The following is a 20,951-nucleotide window of genomic DNA, read 5'->3' on the forward strand; positions in this document are numbered from 1 at the left end:
ATCAAGTACATGATTCCATATGTGTTATTTCATAGTTTTGATGTCTTCACTATTATTCTACAATGTAGAAAATAGTAAAAATAAAGAAAAACCCTTGAATGAGTAGGTCTTCTAAAAATTTTGACCGGTAGTGTATGTGCGTGTGTTTGTGAGTATGGGCTTATGCGTGTGTAAGTAGATATGAGTACTGGAGTCTGTGTGTTTGAGGTGTCTATCTTTGTCTCTTACTACAGGAGATGACGTGATGGCTGTTCAACAGTCTGATTGCCTGGAGATAGAAGTTGTTTTTCAGTCTCTTGGTACTGGGTTTGATGCACCTGTACTGTCTCTGTCTGCTAGATGGTAGCAGAGTGAACAGAACGTAACTCGTGTGGCTACGAGGTCCTTGATGATCTTCTTGGCCTCATCCATCAAGTGTGGTTGAGGGTTGGCCAAGTAGACCTACCGTTCTGGGAACAAACACATTCTCTCTTTGCTCACAGGCTATGTGATTGAAAGTTAGATAAAGCATTTTCCTTTTGGGAAACGACGTCCCATGGTTCCAGCCAGAGAGAGAAGTTAAGAGAGGATGAATGAGGCTGAGTCATAGACCACTGCGTGATTATCGATCACTGTCCATCCTGTAGACTCACGCTAAACAACATATTACTCATCTGACATGTGTCATTTATTATGCATTAACTTTTGAGATATGATAGAATTCCAAAAACCCAAGGGTCTACAGGCTCAGTGAATTGTACATCTTTGTCTTGGCACTGAGACCACAGATTCTAAAGCGTTCAGAAACTGGGATACAATCCAATGTGCGTTATAGCAGAGGGCACTATAGAGTCGTCAATGCATCTTTCAACAGCATTTTCACTGATGTCCACATAGATTACATTCATCAAAAATTCTGCACATGTCAGCTAAATGGGAAATTAGCTCTAAAAGTCTGTTATAGTGCCCTGTGCTGTAATGCACATTGGATTGAATCTCGGCCTTAGATTCTGACTGTTGACCAACAATACATAATCAAGACAAAACAAAGAGTGTCTGCATGCACAGAGAAGACGAGTGAATGCCTGCATTGTAGAGTGAGATTTCTGTGACAAGTGGAGTGGAGAATGTCATACCTATCCTTAATTAGCCTTTGGATGGAAAGGGACAGTGATGTATTCAGTAGTTCATTTTTTGTTAATCGTGAACTGCTTAACCTATTTGGTAAAACTATAGGAAAATGTTTTTAATTGCTCTGAAGATGGGCTTTCTACCAAAATCGTAGCAAAATAAAGCTTTATTTTCATTAAAGTCACTTCTCTCTGCTGACACTTCACTTCCATGTGTCTATCTTTTGAATTTCAGTGCGGGGACAATAAAGTTTGAACTGAATTTCTGAACACACTCCTTATTTTCCAGGAAGTCCAGCGGAATGGGAAGGCAAGTGTTCCTGCAGGGAGGTGGCCCAGCCTGCTTAGTCTAACCTCTCCACGCAGTAGCTGCAGTGGCAGTGAGGCCTCATTATCCAGCGCCTCTACTGAGTTCTCCAGTGGCTCACATACTTGGGCAGAAGGACGTCGCTCCTCCAAGCAGGTGAGTCTCCCAGTCTGAACTCAAACAAATTGCGTAAAGTGAAGTAATCTTTCATAAATTACTATGTAAGATGGATCCTCAACGTTCATCAAGAAATTCCATTGTCTTTATTTTTTGTTGTTGTTGACAACTAAAATGTCTTTCTCTTTTGTCACAGTCTGTGATAAGCCGGGAGAAGAGGATGAGCGCAGAGTCAATGTCCAGCAATCAGTCTGTCCCAGCAGAGCAGCCTGATCTAAATTGGAAGGAGGGACACATTCTGAAAGGCCTGAAGAGGCTCCAAATGCGCAGCCCAGCTCCCAAGGAGACATCTTCACTCACCTCCACGTCACATTTCAAGGACTGCATGACCTCCAATGAGGGCATATACTCTTTAGGGGTTAAGGGTGGGCCCCAGGGGGTAGTGCCTAAATTGCCATTGGCAAAGGGAAATTATTTTAAGCCAGGAGCAGGAGTCAATACCTTAATTGACTCAGACGATGCAGATGATGAATTGCCTCAATCACCAGCCAGGGAGTCCTGCGTCCAACCCATTAAAGAGACTCTCCATCTGGAAGGAGAGCCTGCGTCTGAATTGGGAACGGCACAAGGGGAAAAGAGCACTACGGTCTACAACTCCCAAGAGGAGCCTGTAAGACTCGTAAGTCCCAGCAACTCCTTCTCACCTATCAAAGATGTCTTCTTGCTCGAGGGTCCCACACTGAAGCCTGGACTCAGCCCAACGGAGAGCCCTACCCTTATGAGTGGACTTCAAAATAAAAACTGGATAGAAAAAGACAAGCTAGTTACAAGACATAGTTACAATTTGAGGCCAGAGAGCGTTAAACAGCCACAAAATAAAGTTACGGTCAAACATCTAGAGGCACGGGCTAGGGAAGTGAGCCTACCCATTCAGTATGCAGCAGCCAGAGCTCTGAGTTGGGTTAGTGAGGCCAGACAGCGCAGTGCTTCCATGGATACGAAGCAGTACAGAGAGCCGAACAGCCAGGGTGGAGTTGATACCAAGGACTACACCATTTTGGAGTCCCAGCAGAGGAAAACAAAGCCTAAGGCATGCGACTCAGCAAGGAAGGCCTTTATCCTCCGAAGCAAGAGTGCGGATGGAGGTCCAGACCAGGCCAAGCTACACCAGCCCCTACGTCAGAAACTTATCAAAGTCAATCAAAGGGCCAAGAACTGCTCGAACCCTCCTGGGCCCAGTGGCCCTCGCACAAAGATTAACCTCAGCAAGTCACCAGGTCCAGCTAAGGCATCAGTACAAATGGCTGAGAAAGGTGAGACTGCTAGTAGGGCAAGAACTTCAGAGCCCCTTGAGAATACAGTACATGGTTCCCCTTCTTCCTCCCCTCAGAAACTGGTCAAAGTGTTTGAGCCACCTGTGCTGAATGATTGCCCCAAGAGCACATCTAAAGTATCCCAACCAGTCTCCAAACTCCCGTCACGAAACGACTGTGGGGTAAAAGGCCCCAACTCCAACTATTCAGCTTGCTCTCCACTTAAACAGAGGCAGCAAGACCAGCACTCGGATTCCTCTCGCAATGATATCAGGTCCCCTTCACCTCCACCCCCACCAGGTCGGACCACCTCCCTACTGATTCGACCTGGTTATGGCTCCTTACCTCAGGCGCATAAGCCTGTGGTTATGCTCCAAACCTCTAGCACCGTGAAGGCAACTGCCCGTAGCACCAAATCTCCGTCAAGTCATCATTCATCTGTTTTACAAATGCAACCTCTAGCCCCCAACAAAATGCAAGACACTCGTCATATGGCTCCCAAAATCGGTGTTGAGGTAAAAAAGCCACCAAAATGGGTCCTTGCCAAAGTCTACCATCCTTTACCAACTTCGACCACTCTTCAAGAATCCAAGGAAACAGACTCTTCCCAATCCTCATTGAACAGGACTGTGGCCCAAGCCTCCCATCAGGAAAATAGTGTTCCCTTTGTGGTGCCAAATCAGGACAGCTTACCTGTGTCCCAGCAAGGCAATGGTGAGCCACAAAGTACAGAGCCCTTACTTCAGGCCTCAGCGTCTCTACTTTGCCATGACATAGTTAGTATCGCTCAACATTCCGTGACCAGGGCAGTAAATACATCCCTTCCTGTTGGCTCCAAAACCAATGAGACAACCCCAAAGCTCGGCAACAACTTTGCAGTTATCACTGCTACAAAGGGAGTGCAGACTTTTGACACCTTCAACCAGCACACCTACAGACGTCCAATGATGCACTGTGTCAATGCAGCTGTAGCCAAGGCCAAAGCCAGGAGAAAGCTTGAGACCCACTGTAGCTCACTAGAGAAGGCTGCACTCCCACCTCCAGTGGCAGAGAATGGTGTAACTTTGGACTGGGGATTTGATGAAGAGAGCTGGCTATTCAAGCGCTCGGTCTCAGTCTCGAACCGACCTCCTCTCCACCCGGTTATGGGCATGAATGGAGCAAAGGCTCGCAGTCAAAGCTTCGGCGCACGCTATATGGACAGACCGAAAATCAGCAGGTCCGGAAATGTCCGTAGTCACATCAAAACTAACTCCGGAAGCTGTTTGAATTCTCTTGGTGATGTATTCCGGGGTAGTATAAGTTGCTCCAATAGCTACAATTGTCCAAGGAACAAATCCCACATCAACAATTTCATGATTGAGGAAGGCTTGCCAATACCTCTGCATCTGGAGGCCTCCAGTGATCGATTTGGTCTCAAACACCAGAGAGTAAACTCATTTTCACATCTCCAGACATCTCAGAAACAGTCCCCTAGCACGTTCTATGAACGTATCCATGGGGAACCAGAGAGACAGTCAAACATCTCCACTATTGAGGAGAAGGTCATGATGGGAATCGAGGAGAATTTGCAGAAATCTCAGCAGAAGGAGAAGACAACTGAAACTAAGCAGAAATCTGGTTCACTGTCAAACTGGTTTGGATTCCGCAAGATCAAGCTCCCTGCTCCGATTGGTAAAAAAGGAGATTCTCCAAAGGGAAAGGAGGAGAAGAAGGAACCTAAGCTTGGATCTCTCTTGGGTGGGAAGCAGGCAAAGATCGACAAAAAGAAGGAGGGGAGGAAATGTGAAGGTCATCAAATGGATGGGTAAGGCTTTTATAATGTTTAGGTGGGGTAGCTGAGAAGTCATGTTCACCATTTTACTGCTGGGAAAATAATGTTTATGAGAGGCTTCAAGACAATGTAACATCTTATTCATTACAAAATAACCTTGGTTTAATGTAATGAATTGGTCATATTTACCACAAAGACCGAAATCTACTGTTACTTTTCACTTAAAGTAGATTTTTGATATTGTCTTCAGTAATGATTGAAATCACTTAAATCCAACATCAGTATCTCTGCTTAAAACTACTGAGGTCTATAATTTTGAGTCATAACTCATGTACACTGAACAATCACAACTTGACTGAACCATCAAACAGATCTCTTCATATCTTTCCATGAGGTGATTTACTGCCCCAGATAGCCTAAGCCATTTCTATCAAGCGCTGTTAGAAACATGTATCACTCCACTAAGTCCAGAGACCAGTTCAGTCAGACATCTTTCAGACCCATATAGCACAGCAAGGTAGGCAGTGGATTCACAGTATCATTTATTATCTGAAACACCCTGGGCATGTTGAGTCAGTATGAAAGACTCGCAGATTATAGTGGTAGTGTGAAAACCTGTTTTCTTTCAGCTCGGTTGGGAAAAGAGACTCCCAAGATACATTGCTCGTCTGCCTTTCGATGGCCTCCCTGGGAGCCCCAGGTAACAGCAACATACAAGGACAAACCGACATCTGTGGGGACACAAAGGTACATTCAATTATACACGACATAAGGAGAAGGACTGTGTTATCGGTTTAGGCTCCATTTTATGTCGATTTCAGTCAACACAGGGATTCAATTGAATTTGATATTAGAATTGAGAAATTAGAATTAACCTTCTGGGAATTTTCCCATACAATGTCCTTTCCAATTCCTGAATTGACTGGAAAATGTATTGACCATACCTCTACAATGTGTCCATTTCATGTCTAATGATTAAATTATGGGGTATGCATGCATAATGTCTCTGAAAGGCCAATTATAGAAAACAATATTTCTGTTTATGACAATTTGTGTCAACACCCCTTTGCATGGACCTCAAGTCAGATAAGTGAATTATACATTTAACAGTGCCAGTTAATTTCAACCTGTCAGTTTTTCTGGAAGACTTGTATTACTACCTCTTCCCTAGCACTAGAAGACACACTTTCTGAAAGGAAGTATTTCTGTATAATACCATAATCTGTACAGGAAGGAAGTGGAGCTAAGAAAGAAATACTGTATGATGATCAAAATTGACCTCGCAAGGTCCCATCTATTGGAAAAACAGAGATGTGAGATTAATACAAAGGGAAAAGGGGTGGGTGACAGAAAGAAAGAAAGGAAAATATGAGAAGAATATAAAGGACCCAGGAATAAACGTGGCAGATCAGATGGATACGGAGTTAGGGTGAGAGACAAAAAAGACAAGAATGGAGAGAAGGTGAATAGAGAGATAAAATTGTAACAAAGACCAACAAATAAACAAACACCAAAGAAACATAGATAACCGGAACAAACCCTTCATATGTTTAGTATGGATCAGTGTAGGTTGCTGAGGGGAGGACGGCTCATAATAATCGCTGGAATGATGTGTTTGATGTATTTGATACCATTCCACCTATTCTGCTCCAGCCATTACCAGGAGCCCGTCATCCCAAATGAAGGTGCCAGCTGGGTACCTAATTAAATAAGAATGGCGCCGGAGGAGAAGGCTACCGTTTTACGGGCTCCTAACCAATCGTGCTATTTTGTGTGTTTTTTCGCATTGTTTGTAACTTATTTTGTTCATAATGTTTCTGCCACCGTCTGTGATGACTGAAAAGAGCTTCTGGATATCAGAACAGCGATTGCTCACCTCAAACTGGACGAAGATTTTTTCTTTAATGAGTCGGACGCGAAGGATTTACTACAGATACTGGACCAGGCCAAAATCCCTGTCATTCGCATTGAAGAAAAGACGGTGATACAGGGGACGCAGGTCCAGGTGCCTTGTGAGAATTTGTCGGCGAGTGGGTAACCCGCCTCTACATTTATGTCCGATTGGCCAACGTGCAATCATTGGAGAATAAACTGGATGAGCTCCGTTCAAGACTATCTTACCAACGGGACATTAAAAACGAATATCTTATGTTTCACCGAGTCGTGGCTGAACGACAACATGGATAATATACAGTTGGCTGGTTTTTCCGTGCATCGGCAAGATAGAACAGCTGCATCCGGTAAGACAAGGGGTGGCTGTCTGTGTCTATTTGTCAATAACAGCTGGTGCGCAAAATCAAATATTAAGGATTTGCTCGCCTGAGGTAGAGTATCTCATGATAAGCTGTAGACCACACTATTTACCAAGAGAGTTTTTGCCTATATTTTTCGTAGCTGTTTATTTACCACCACAAACTGATGCTGGCACTAAGACCACACTCAACGAGCTGTATAAAGCCATAAGCAAACAAGAAAATGCTCATCCAGATGCGATGCTCCTGATGGCCGGGGAATTTAATGCAGGGAAATGTAAATCTGTTTACCTCATATTTATTATGTTACTAGTGCAACTAGACCACCTTTACTCCACACACAAAGCTCTCCCTCACCCTCCATTTGGCAAATGTGACCATAATTCTATCCTCCTGATTCCTGCTTACAAGCAAAAACTAAAGCAAGAAGTACCAGTGACTCGCTCAATACGGAAGTGGTCAGATGACACAGATGCTAAGCTACAGGACTGATTTGCTGGAACAGATTGGAATATGTTCCAGAACTTATCCGATGGCATTGAGGAGTATACCACATCAGTCACCGGCTTCATCAATAAGTCGATGACATTGTCCCCACAGTGACCGTATGTACATACCTCAACCAGAAGCCATGGATTACGGGCAACATCCGCACTGAGCTAAAGGGAAGAGCTGCCGCTTTCAAGGAGCGGGACTCTAACCTGGACGCTTATAAGAAATCCTGCTATGCTCTCAGATTAACCATCAAACAGGCAAAGTGTCAGTACAGGACTAAGCTTGAATCCCACTACACCGACTCCGACGCTCATCGGATGTGGCAGGGCTTGCAAACTATTACGGACTACAAAGGGAAGCCCAGCCGCGAGTTGCCAACTGACACAAGCCTACCAGACGAGCTAAATGACTTCTATGCTGATCCTCAACACGGGGGTCCCTTAGGGGTGCGTGCTTAGTGCCTTCCTCTACTCCCTGTTCACCCATGATTGCATGGCCAAGCATGACTCCAACACCATCATTAAGTTTGCCAACAACACAATGGTGGTAGGTTTGATCACCGACAAGAATGAGACAGCCTATAGGAGGAGGTCAGAGACCTGGCAGTGTGATGCCAGGACAACAACCTATCCCTCAATGTGATCAAGACAAAGGAGATGATCGTGGACTACAGGAAAAGGAGGGCCGAGCACGCCCCCATTCTCATTGACGAGACTGTAGTGGAGCAGGTTGAGAGCTTCAAGTTCCTTGGTGTCCACATCACCAACAAACTAACATGGTGCAAACACACCAAGACAGTAAGGAAGAGTGCACTAAAACGCCTATTCCCCCTCAGGAGACTGAAAAGATTTGGCATGGGTCCTCAGATCCTCAAAAGGTTCTACAGCTGCACCATCGAGAGCATCCTGACTGGTTGCATCACCGCCTGGTATGGCAACTGCTCGGCCTCTGACCTTAAGGCACTACAGAGGGTAATGTGTACTGCCCAGTACATCACTGGGGCCAAGCTTCCTGCCGCCCAAGACCTATATACCATGCTTTGTCAGATGAAGGCCATAAAAATTGTCAAAGACTCCAGCCACCCTAGTCATACACTGTTCTCTCTGATACGGCACTGCAAACAGTACCGGAGCGCCAAGTCTAGGTCCAAAAGTCTTCGTAACAGCTTCTACCCCCAAGCCATAAGACTGCTGAATAGCTAATCAAATGGCTGTCCTGACTATTTGCATTGACCCATCACCCCCTTTTTTTACACTGCTGCTACTCGCTGTTTGCCCCTACCTACATGTACATATTACCTCAATAACCTCGACTAACCTGTACACCCACACTGACTCAGTACCGGTACCCCCTGTATATTGCCTCGTTAGTGTTATTTAATTATTTAGTAAATATTTTTCTTAATGAACTCTTATTTTTCTTAAAACTGCATTGTTAGTTAAGGGCTTGTAAGTAAGCATTTCATGGTAACCTGTTGTGTTCAGCACATGTGACTAATAACATTTGCTTTGATTTGATTTGACCTCCTGTGGTATGGATCACTCCAACACGTTCACACATGATCACAAACATGGATGAGATACTGGAGCTATTTAATATACACTTAAGACGAAATAGAAACAGATCATGTAAAGTGTTGGTCCCATGTTTCATGAGCTGAAAGAAAAGATCCCGGAAATTTTCCATACCCACAAAAATAGTATTTCTCTCACCTTTTGTACACAATTTTTTTTGCATCCCTGTTAGTGAGCATTTCTCCTTTGCCAAGATAATCCATTCACCTGAGAGGTGTGGCATATCATGTTTCAGCATGATAATGCACGGCCCCATGTCGCAAGGATGTGTACACAATTCCTCAAGCTGAAGATGTTCCAGTTCTTCCATGGCCTGCATACTCACCAGACATGTCACCCATTAAGCCTGTTTGGGATGCTCTGGATCAACGTGTACGAAAGAGTGTTCCAGTTCCTGCCAATATACAGCAATTGAAGAACACTGGGACAACATTCCGAGGCCACACTCAACAGCCTGATCAACTCTTTGTGAAGGAGATGTGTCGCACTGCATGAGGCAAAATAGATTAGGGCCTAATGAATTTATTTCAGTTGACTGGAACTCAGTAAAATCTTTGAAATTGTTGCATGTTGTGTTTATATTTTTGTTCAGTGTAGATACTGAGGAAAATCTATGGACTATTTCGATTTGTACAAACATTCACAAGCTGTCTTGATAATAGTGTGATCATGAGAATGAACATTGCTTTGAAGTATTTTCAGTGAAAGTCCATCATTTTACTGATGTGATTCAGATACATATTATTTACCTGTTGCATGGAAAAATTATCAGATATTCTTGACAGCTAAAATGGCAATTGAATTAGAGTTTGTTATAGTCCTATCAGAGATTTTCCCACCAAACTTAAGACCTACTCTGTTCAATTACATTACCAGGGGTGAAAGTAAGTCAAAACTGTCAAGTTGTCAACTGGCTAAATGGTCTTCTTGCTGGTTCAGAAACTTTTGTGAGATTGTGCTTTACAAAGAACTAAAATCATGTCTTAACATAGAGGATTGGGGACTCTTTCTGCCTTTTAAGGAGTATATTCATACCACTTTATAATCATAGATTCAAACCATGATGATGGATTGCCACCACAAATTAAATATAAAACATGTAATCACAGGTATAGACAACTCATCTGTTGCTTTACAATTCACATATCCCAATTTAGTCCCCTATTCTGTACATGTATAACTATGTTTTCTTCTTGCTTCCACAAACAGACAAAGATACAGAGGATGAACCTCAGGACTGATAATGACAACAGAGTTGCTTTGAAGAGCCCCAGTGAAGATCACTTGATGGGTAAGGGAATTAAGATAACTATTTGTATTGTACTTGATAGATGGGCCACGTCGAAAATTGCTCCTACCCATAGCAACTTCATGTAGATTTGTAAGACTTGTGTAGGTGTTTTATGGTACAAGCTCCACTCTCCAATCTTACCCAGATCTACACAAGTGCACTCTCCATCAGTCAAGGACCATTTTACCCTCTGTTTTAACCCCAATGCAGTGATCTTCAAACCATAGAGATCCTATGAAATTAGTATTCTAATTACAAATGTTATGCTTCAAACCTAGTCCTGAATACATTTAAATTGTTCAACCTTTGAATTGCTCAAGCACTGGTAATGCTGGAAGATTTCCTTCCTAGCCCCCTGACCTCTTTTCTGTCATGTCATTTTAACCTATGAACCGAAGTGAACGGGATGGAATCGCAGTTGAAAGAGCAAGGTTGAGAGCAAACACTGTTTCCACTGTACGTGACACCCCCTCATTCAGAGTTAACGTTTCCTTTTATGCATTTAACTTCACAGAGAAATACTGAAGCACAGTGTGTTCGGTCTTTCTCTCATTAAGGATTATTTAGATAGTATCAAAGTGACAGCCAATCATGCTAAAATTAAGTGTTTCAACTCTGCGTGAGTCTAAGCAGTAATGCAACTTATCGAACTTAAAGGCAACTAGAAGCAACTTCCAAGTGAGTGGAGGTCTAAATGTCACTCAGTATATTTTAGCAATTTGAACATTTAAGGACAATATGGTAAAACGTATGGTAAAACATATGGATATTTGAATCATTTACTTGTTAAATAGGTCTGCCAAAGCCATCTGTAAAATTAGCATGGCAAAAATGCATTTAGACAAACAAAGGAAAACAATCCTTCACCTACACTGAACAAAAAAATAAACGCAACATGCAACAATTTCAAAAATTCTACTGAGTTACATGTTCATAAGGAAATCCGTCAATTGAATTAAATTCATTAGGCCATAATCTATTGATTTCACATGACTGGGAATACAGATATGCATCTGTTGGTCACAGATACCTAACAAAAAAGGTAGGGACGTGGATCAGAAAGCCAGTCAGTATCTGGTGTGACCACCATTTGGCTCTTGCAGCACGACACATCTCCTTCGCATTGAGTTGCTCAGGCTGTTTATTGTGGCCTGTGTAATGTTGTCCCACTCCTCTTCAACGGCTGTGCAAAGTTGCTGGATAATGCACAGCCCCATGTCCCAAACATTCTCAATGGGTGGGTGACATGTCTGGTGAGTATGCAGGCCATGGAAGAACAGGGACATTTTCAGCTACCAGGAATTGTGTACAGATCCTTGCGACATGGGGCCGTGCATTATCATGCTGAAACATGAGGTGATGGCGGCGGATGAATGGCACTACAATGGGCCTCAGGATCTCATCACGGTATCTCTGTGCATTCAAATTTAAATAGAATGCAATTGTGTTCGTTGTCCATAGCTTATGCCTGCCCATACCATAACCCCACTGCCACCATGGGGCCCTCTGTTCACAATGATCATATCAGCAAACCACTCGCCCACACCACGCCATCTGCCCTACGCAGTTGAAACCGGGATTAATCCGTGAAGAGCACACTTCTCCAGCGTGCCAGTGGCCATCAAAGGTGAGCATTTGCCTACTGAAGTCGATTACGACGACGAACTGCAGTCAGGTCAAGACCCTGGTGAGGACAATGCGTACGCGGGTGAGCTTCCCTGAGACGGTTTCTGACAGTTTGTGAAGACATTTTTCTGTTGTGCAAACCCACAGTTTTATGAGCTTTCCGGGTGGCTGGTCTCAGGTGATCCAACAGGTGAAGAAGGTGGATGTGGAGGTCCTGGGCTTGCGTGGTTACATGTGGTCTGCAGTTGTGAGGCCAGTTGGACATTCTGCTAAATTTTCTAAAACGAGGTTGAAGGTGGCTTATTTTAGAGAAATTAACATTAAATTCTCTGATAGACATTCCTGCAATCAGCATGCCAATTGCACACTCACTCAAAACTTGAGACATCTGTGGCATTGTGTTGTGTGACAAAACTGCACATTTTGAAATGGCTTTTGATTGTCCCCATCACAAGGTGCACCTGTGTAGCGATTATGCTGTTTAATCAGCTTCTTGATATGCCACACCTGTCAGGTGGATGGAATATCTTGGCAAAGGAGAAATGCTCACTGACAGGATGTAAGCAAATTTGAGGCCAAAATTTGAGAGAAAATGTGAACATTTCGGGGATATTTTATTTCAGCTCATGAAACATGGGACCAATTGCGTTTTGCGTTTATATTTTTTGTTCAGTGTAATAACACGTGTAAAGTAACAATTGTTTGGAGTGGAGGATTGGTTCGGTGATTTTCCCTTTCAAAATCTTCTTTAAAGGTCCTGTGTGAACAATTTGATTGTCTATCCTGCAGCCCTGTTACATTCACCTGTCAAGTGATCTCCCTCAACCATTTGAAAACCTTGAAATAAGTTCAATAGACATGAATAAGTAACACAATTTCCAGTGAATCAAAAATGATTGGTCTCACTAGCATTGGTCTCACCCCTAATGAAGCCTTCACATAGGGCAGGGGTCCTTAAACTTTTCCAGTCTGGGACGCAAATGACAAATTCAGTGTTTTCCTGGGACCAAGCTCATAAAAACATGCCACCTTTTGGGGGCCATAATCGAGATTTGGTTAGGAGGTCCCCCCACCTCGCAGGCAAAACATTTCATTGGCCCCCTCTAGATGGTGGAGAGAAAATGTAAGTATTAAAGTTAATTTCCTGTAATTCTACATATTTTGCCATGGGGCGTAGAGAAAAGGTCCAATGCAGCCGTTTTTTTTATCTCATTATCAAATCCTTTCTGGGAAACTATTAAGTACCTTACAGTGATTGTTTTCAATTAAAATGATCAAAAAGAAACAAAAATAGCTTCTTAACAAAGAGAAATTTCTCAAGCAAGAATTTTGCTATGATGTTCTGGGAGTTGTTTGGGTGGGGAGGGAAAAACTGAAAATGTGCAGTTATTGGCAGAGAGGTTTGGAAGTCTTATTTTTCTATTAATTCATTTACCACATGGAATTTTGACTTCTATAACCGAACGTTTAGTACTCACAATACTCTATACCAAAATGATCCCATATATGCCACGGCAAAAAAGGCGAATTAGCTAAGTCACAGAATGACACTTACCGCTTGGCACACATTGGTTGAATCAACACTGTTTCCACGTCATTTCAATTAAATTACATTGAACCAATTGACGTCTATCCCCAGTGGGTTGATACAGACAGATAAACTCAATCATTGGGCGTTTTTTGAATTCAAACTACATTTCACATTTGATGTAAACATTTTTCAGAGACAGCCATGTATGCATTAATGAATCAATTATACAATCATGCAATTCATTTGACTTTGTTTTTGCCAATCTAACTACATATCAACGCAGCGGGTATAGTGCACATCTTCTTTTATTATTAATAAAGTGAACACTTAAACGAAAACAACAAACCGACAATCAACAGGTCTGCAAGGTACACAGACTATACAGAAAGCAACCACCCACAAAAACACAGGAAAAACAGGCTGCCTAAGTATGGCTTCCAATCAGAGACAACGAAAGACACCTGCCTCTGATTGGAAGCCATACTTGGCCACACATAGAAAAAGAAAACTAGAACATATCCCCTGAAAACAAACAAACCCCAAAACACACAGAAACAACACCCCCTGCCACGCCCTGACCATACTACAATGACAAATGACCCTTTTACTGGTCAGGACGTGACACTACTGATCAAGAACATTTGCATAGAAGTAGCAATCTCTTCTTTTATAAAAGGGTGCGTCTCTTTAACCCAGTAATGACGTCATTCATGACCAGGCACATGCCCACACAGTTGAGTTGAGTTCGGTGAGGGTCTGGGGAGAAGATGTGACACAGACAAAAGGGGAAAGTATCTTTGGATGGGAGGGAGAGACGATTAAGTGAATTAATACAGTTTTTGGTGACAATTAGCTTTGAAATCAGCATATTTTACATTATGGTTCGTATATTATTATTATTATAATAATATTGGCACACTACTGACAGACACTGGATGACAGCTGATATCAAGAACATGATGACTCCTCGTCAAAATGAATATGGCGTGTAAAGAATTCAACTCTTTCCAGATTCTACAGGAACAAAGTTCAGGAAGCCATCTGTCATGCAAAACAGACATTTTAGTCAAACCAGATTTCTCATCTTAAAAAAGAAAACCCACACACACACTTGTTAGCCTCCTGGACTGTTTATACAAGCGATCAGACATCCCATCCACCATAACCACCCTCATCACCATTGACTTCTCTAAGGCCTTTGATAAAATTGACTACACCATAACCATTGAACACCTAATCTAACTGGGTGTCAGACTTGCCCTCACAGCATAGCTCTGCAGTTTTGTGACCGGCTGCAAAAAAACAGATACGCTACCAAGACAGCCTCTCAGGCTGGCAGGAGCTGATGGCGTGGCTCGAGGAACTCTTCTTGGCCCTCTCATCTTCCTTGCGGTCATAGAAAGTGCAGCCCAGGATTTCGACAATAGGTGGAAATATGTTTACGATCTAACTCTGGTCCACACGTGTACAACAGGAAACATCAGCACACCATAGCAGGCCCTGAACAACTTCAAATGTCAAATGCAAAGTGACCTTCACAAGAAATCCACCTGTCCCGTGCCCTCTGGATCGAGGGCCAGCATCTCAAAGTATTTGATAGTATGAAGATTTTAGTGGTAATGGTACAGAAGGACTTACAATGGGGTGAGCAGGTTGCTACTATGGTAACCAAGAGCAACAGTAAACCTTTTCTCCTTCGCTACTTTAATAGGTTCCATGTGCCACAGGAAGACCTGATGACCATTTGCACCGGCTACACCGGCCCACCACAGAGAATACTGCTCCTGCTTGGCACAGCTCTGTGTTTCGATGTGTAGCAGGAGACTTCCTGAGCGTTATGTTGGCTGCATGGTCCCATGGTGTTTATACTTGCGTACTATTGTTTGTACAGATAAACGTGGTACCTTCAGGCGTTTGAAAATTGCTCCCAACGATGAACAAGACTTGTGGAGGTCTACAATTATTTTTCTGGGGTCTTGGCTGATTTCTTTTGATTTTCCCATGATGTCAAGCAAAGAGGCACTGAGTTTGACGGTAGGCCTTGAAATACATCTACAGGTACACCTCCAAATGACTCAAATGATGTCAATTAACCTATCAGAAGCTTCTAAAGCCATGACATCATTTTCTGGAATTTTCCAAGCTGTTTAAAGGCACCGCTAACTTAGTGTATGTAAACTTCTGACCCACTGGAATTGTGATACAGTGAATTATAAGTAAAATAATCTGTCTGTAAACAATTGTTGGAAAAATTACTTGTGTCATGCACAAAGTAGATGTCCTAACCGATTTGCCAAAACTATAGTTTGTTAACAAGAAATATTGTGGAGTGGTTGAAAAATGAGTTTTAATGATTCCAACCAAAGTGTATGTAAACTTCCGACTTCAACTATATAGATATATATAGACACACATACATACAGTGCATTCGGAAAGTATTCAGACCCATTGACTTTTTCCACATTTTGTTACGTTACGGCCTTATTCTAAAATGTTTTTAAAAAACAATAATATCTTGTCAATCTACACACAATACCCCATAATGACAAAGCAAAAACAAGTTGTTGTTTTTTACTCTAAATTGAGCTCAGGTGCATCCTGTTTCAATTGATCATCCTTGAGATGTTTCTACAACTTTATTGGAGTCCACCTGTGGTAAATTCAATTGACTGGACATGATTTGGAAAGGCACACACCTGTCTATAAAAGGTCCCACACTTGACACTGCATGTCTGAGCAAAAACCAAGCCATGAGGTCGAAGGAATTGTCCGTAGAGCTCTGAGACAGGATTGTGTCGAGACACAGATTTGGGGAATGGTACCAAAAAAATGTATGCAGCATTGCAGGTCCACAAGGACACAGTGGCCTCCATCATTCTTAAATGGAAGACGTTTGGAACCACTAAAACCCTTCCTAGAGCTGGCCAGACGGCCAAACTGAGCAATCGGGGGAGAAGGGCCTTGGTCAGGGAGGTGACCAATAACCTGATGGTCCCACTGACAGAGCTCCAGAGTTCCTCCATGGAGATGGGAGAAACTTCCAGAAGGACAACCATCTCTGCAGCACTACACCAATCAGGCCAATCAGGCCATCATTAAGAGTGGCCTGACGGAAGCCACTCCTAAGTTATAGGTACATGACAGCCCGCTTGGAGTTTGCCAAAAGGCACATAACCTGTTTGGGATAGGGGGCAGTATTGAGAATTTTGGAAAAAATATGTGCCCATTTTTAACTGCCTCCTACACCAACTCAGAAGCTAGAATATGCATATTATTGTTCAGGTTTGGATAGAAAACACTCAGAATTTTCTAAAACTGTTTGAATGGTGTCTGTGAGTATAACAGAACTCCTATGGCAGGCAAAAACCTGACAAGGTTTCAAGCAGGAAGTACCCTGTCTGACAAGGAGTCGTGCGTCTTGCATCTGTTTATTGAAAAGTAAGGATCTTAGCTGTAACGTGACAATTCCCAGGGCTCCGATAGGCTCTCAGAACCCGGGAAATACCTGAAGGTTGACGAGGCAGCCTCAGGCTGAAACACATTATCGCCTTTGGTAAGTGGCGGCTCAGAGGACCTTTGAATGAGGCGTGTGCACGATTCGCTCCTGAGGAGAAATTTAATTCGGCTGTTTAGGCTCAATGCATATTCCCGGTCGGAATATTAACACTTTTCTACGAGATAAATGGCATAAAAATTGGTTTTAAACAGCGGTTGACATGCTTCGAAGTACGGTAATGGAATATTTAGACATTTTTTGTCACGGCAATGCGCCATGCTCGAGACCGTGATGAAGCATTCTGATAGTGTCTAGAACTCACGAACAAAACGTCGCTGTTTGGATATAACGATGGATTATTTGGGACCAAACGTACATTTGTTATTGAAGTAGAAGTCCTGGCAGTGTATTCTGACGAAGAACAAGCAAGGTAAGAACATTTTTCTTATAGGAAATGTGATTTTGGTGAAGGCTAAACTGGTTGGGTGTCTAAATAGCTAGCCCTGTGATGCCGGGCTATGTACTTAGATTATTGCAAAATGTGCTTCATCCGAAAAGCTATTTTAAAATCGGACATATCGAGTGCATAGAGGAGTTCTGTATCTATAATTCTTAAAATAATTGTTATGCTTTTTGTGAACGTTTATCGTGAGTAATTTAGCAAACTGTTAGTAAATTCCCCGGAAGTTTGCGGGGGTATGCTTTTTCTGAACGTCACATGCTAATGTAAAAAGCTGGTTTTTGATATAAATATGAACTTGATTGAACAGACATGCATGTATTGTATAACATAATGTCCTAGGTGTGTCATCTGATGAAGATCATAAAAGGTTAGTGCTGCATTTAGCTGTGGTTTGGGTTTATGTGACATGATATGCTAGCTTGAAAAATGGGTGTCTGATTATTTCTGGCTGGGCACTCTCCTGACATAATCTAATGTTTTGCTTTCGTTGTAAAGCCTTTTTGAAATCGGACAGTGTGGTTAGATTAACGAGATTCTTGTCTTTAAATAGCTGTAAAATAGTCATATGTTTGAGAAATTGAAGTAATAGTATTTCAAACGATTCAAAAATCGCGCCACTGGATTGAAGTGGCTGTTACGTAGGTGGGACGAAATCGTCCCACATGCGCCAGAGAGGTTTTAAAGGACTCTCAGACCATAATGAACAAGATTCTCTGGTCTGATGAAACCAAGATTGAACTCTTTGGCCTGAATGCCAAACGTAGCGTCTGGAGGAAACCTGGCACCATCCCTACGGTGAAGCATGATGGTGGCAGCATCATGCTGTGGGGATGTTTTTCAGCAGCAGGGACTGGGAGATTAGTCAGGATCGAGGGAAAGATGAACGGAGCAAAGTACAAAGAGATCCTTGATGAAAACCTGCTCCAGAGCGCTCAGGACCTCAGACTGGGGCGAAGGTTCACCTTCCATCAGGACAACGACCCTAAGCACACAGCCAAGACAGCACAGGAGTGGCTTCGTGTCAAGTCTCTGAATGTCCTTGAGTGGCCAAGCCAGAGCCCGGACTTGAACCCGATCGAACATCTCTGGAGAGACCTGAAAATAGCTGTGCTGCGACGCTCCCCATCCAACCTGACAGAGAATAAGAGGATCTGCACAAAAGAATGGGAGAAACTCCCCAAATACAGGTGTGCCAAGCTTGTAGCATCATACCCAAGAAGACTTGAGGCTGTAATCGCTGCCAAAAGTGCTTCAACAAAGTACTGAGCAAAGGGTCTGAATACTTATGTAAATAGGATATTTCATTTTTACATTTTTTGTACATTTGCTAAAACATCTAGAAACCTGTTTTTGCTTGGTGGGGTATTGTGTGTAGATTGATGAGAAAAAACCCAATTGAATACATTTTAGAATAAGGTTGTAATGTAACAAAATATGGAAAAAGTCAAGGGGTCTGAATATTTGTATATAGCTTATAAAAAGGAAGAGATGCTTAGGCCTAACCGCAGAGAGGTAGTGATATGCCGGTGGCATGCTACGACACCGGCATGTATTTCTTTATGTCAGATGGCTACTGCGTCTGCTATACAGATATAAACGTACAGAAGGAGGGTAATTCATTATTTTTCAATCTGAATATTTTGTATAAAGATAAGCATTATATTGTTATATTATAAGGGTAACTCTGGTGGACCTTAAACAGTCTTCTTGACCTTTAATTCAACTGTCAGAGTCAGTTGGAGTGCCGGGGCGCACTGCCTTCATATCATAGGCCTGCAGTAGCTAAAGCTTAATAATAGCCACACCATACCAAACCTTCACAAATGTTTCTAAACTTTGTTAGGGTGATATCAAAAGTAAGTCAAGCCAATGTTTATAGGGAAAATACGATCAGAAGAGCTAATGTAAACCAGGGAAAAAACGCACCATCCTCCCCTGTGCCCCCCAAAAACCCACACAACCCTCCCAAAAGCAAAAAAAGTTTGACAACCCTCCCCTATTTTGGACCACCCCACCTCCAGTAAATTTTGATCTGTCCTTTAACCTATAGTGCGAAAAATATAATTCATATTGCTATGTGGTTTAATCACCAGTGACATTTCTATATTCCGCCAGCTAAGCAATTGTGTCTCATTTATCTTGTCTCCTCTGAATTAATAAATAGTCTTATAAAGATCTTTGGTCTTTACCAAAGTGATTTTCTAACTTTTCTGGCCAAGCACCCTATCAACCCCTAGCAAACCTTGAAACCTGTGTGTTAAAATCTGCCTTTAAATTTGACAAAAACTGTTGATTATGTTGATCATTTTTTTATGTATTCAACCACCAAGCCACATTGATGCAAAGTTGATAAATCTAATAAAGTTTATTGGTCGTGTACACAGTTTAGCAGCTGTTAGACTAATACTTTGAACTATGCTGCTGTGCATTGAACTTATTTATCATGCTTGAATATGGATGAACTGTAAACAACATGCCATGAATACTACTTTATTCCTTCTCATCAATATTTACACACGAGAACACGCGAAGGACTTCTGTGTGACTTTAAGATATTGAATATATAGTTGACCTTTAAAGAGTTTAGATGTTCATACTGTTCCATTTGTGCATCTTCGGTTGTTTGTAGCCACTGAACTTTGTAGGTGTTAGCTTATTAGTCCTTGTTCAGTGTCTTTTCATTCTTTCAGGCAAATTGAAAGAAGATCAGACAAGGACAGGATCCTAAGCTAGTGCCAAGGGCTTTTTGAGGGCAATCAATGGTCAACCTCTCTGGTGCTGCCTTTCCATGCAAGGAAGTGTCACAGAGGTCCTTGTTAAGTTTTTCCTTCAAAAACACTAATCAATAACGTCTGCGATCTGTATCGTGCTCTTGCCTTTATTTGTTAATCCTATTAGTTGCTCCTGTTTGTGTGACAGGAAAGTAAGAGCTACTTCCATCGTTGTTGTTATTTATTTCGAGAGCTGTTTGTCACAGGTTTGTCACAATTTGAAACTGACCCCCTGAATCGTCTAAGTTTATTCTTGATGTATAATTAAAACACATACTGAATGAAGACACCCAATTATCAGTGAAGTTGTCAGTTAGCAGCCCACCTGTTTCTCTGGATTGCTGAAGAGGAGACAGTATTTTATTTTCTGTTGCTAAAGAAGTCTACTGGCTATTAGGTAAACAATCATGCCAGCATGACAAGGAGACAGGGACTTTGATGGTTTGATGTCAATATATCTTGTTCTGAGCTGTGTTTGTCTGTGCCAGGAGGTGCATGTGAAAGAATGCAGTGTGAGAATGCAAAATGACAGTTGTCTTTATTGTTTTTTAATTTTTTATACATTAAATATTCAAACATTGTGTTGCCCAGCATACTATATGAAGTGTACAGTTGTATTACAGTTGAAATAGATACGTATTCAATATTGCTTGAACAGTAATTCATTAGCAATCGCTTTGTCACCAACTGTACAATATCATAAATGCACTTCATTTGACACACTGCCACTAAATCACAATCTCAATTGGTCTCAAAAGTGCCAAATTTTCCCTAAGCTTTATCTACCACGATTCCTCTCTGTTTGGGTGAAGCCCATTCTCTCTGGTGGCAA

General features: G+C 42.2%; 1 protein-coding gene across 2 annotated transcripts in view; it reads left to right on the forward strand.

The window, feature by feature from the left end:
- The window catches only part of LOC115160631 (nck-associated protein 5), a 116,043-nt gene that overhangs the window by 84,361 nt on the left and 10,731 nt on the right, over positions 1-20,951 (forward strand). For both annotated transcript variants that reach the window (XM_029710851.1, XM_029710850.1), the window contains 4 exons: positions 1,399-1,572; positions 1,730-4,653; positions 5,250-5,367; positions 10,151-10,232. In XM_029710851.1, coding sequence (XP_029566711.1) covers positions 1,399-1,572; positions 1,730-4,653; positions 5,250-5,367; positions 10,151-10,232 — 3,298 coding nt within the window. The remainder of the gene's footprint in view (positions 1-1,398; positions 1,573-1,729; positions 4,654-5,249; positions 5,368-10,150; positions 10,233-20,951) is intronic.

This window comes from Salmo trutta, chromosome 24 (assembly GCF_901001165.1).
Source record: "Salmo trutta chromosome 24, fSalTru1.1, whole genome shotgun sequence".
NCBI lineage: Eukaryota > Metazoa > Chordata > Actinopteri > Salmoniformes > Salmonidae > Salmo > Salmo trutta.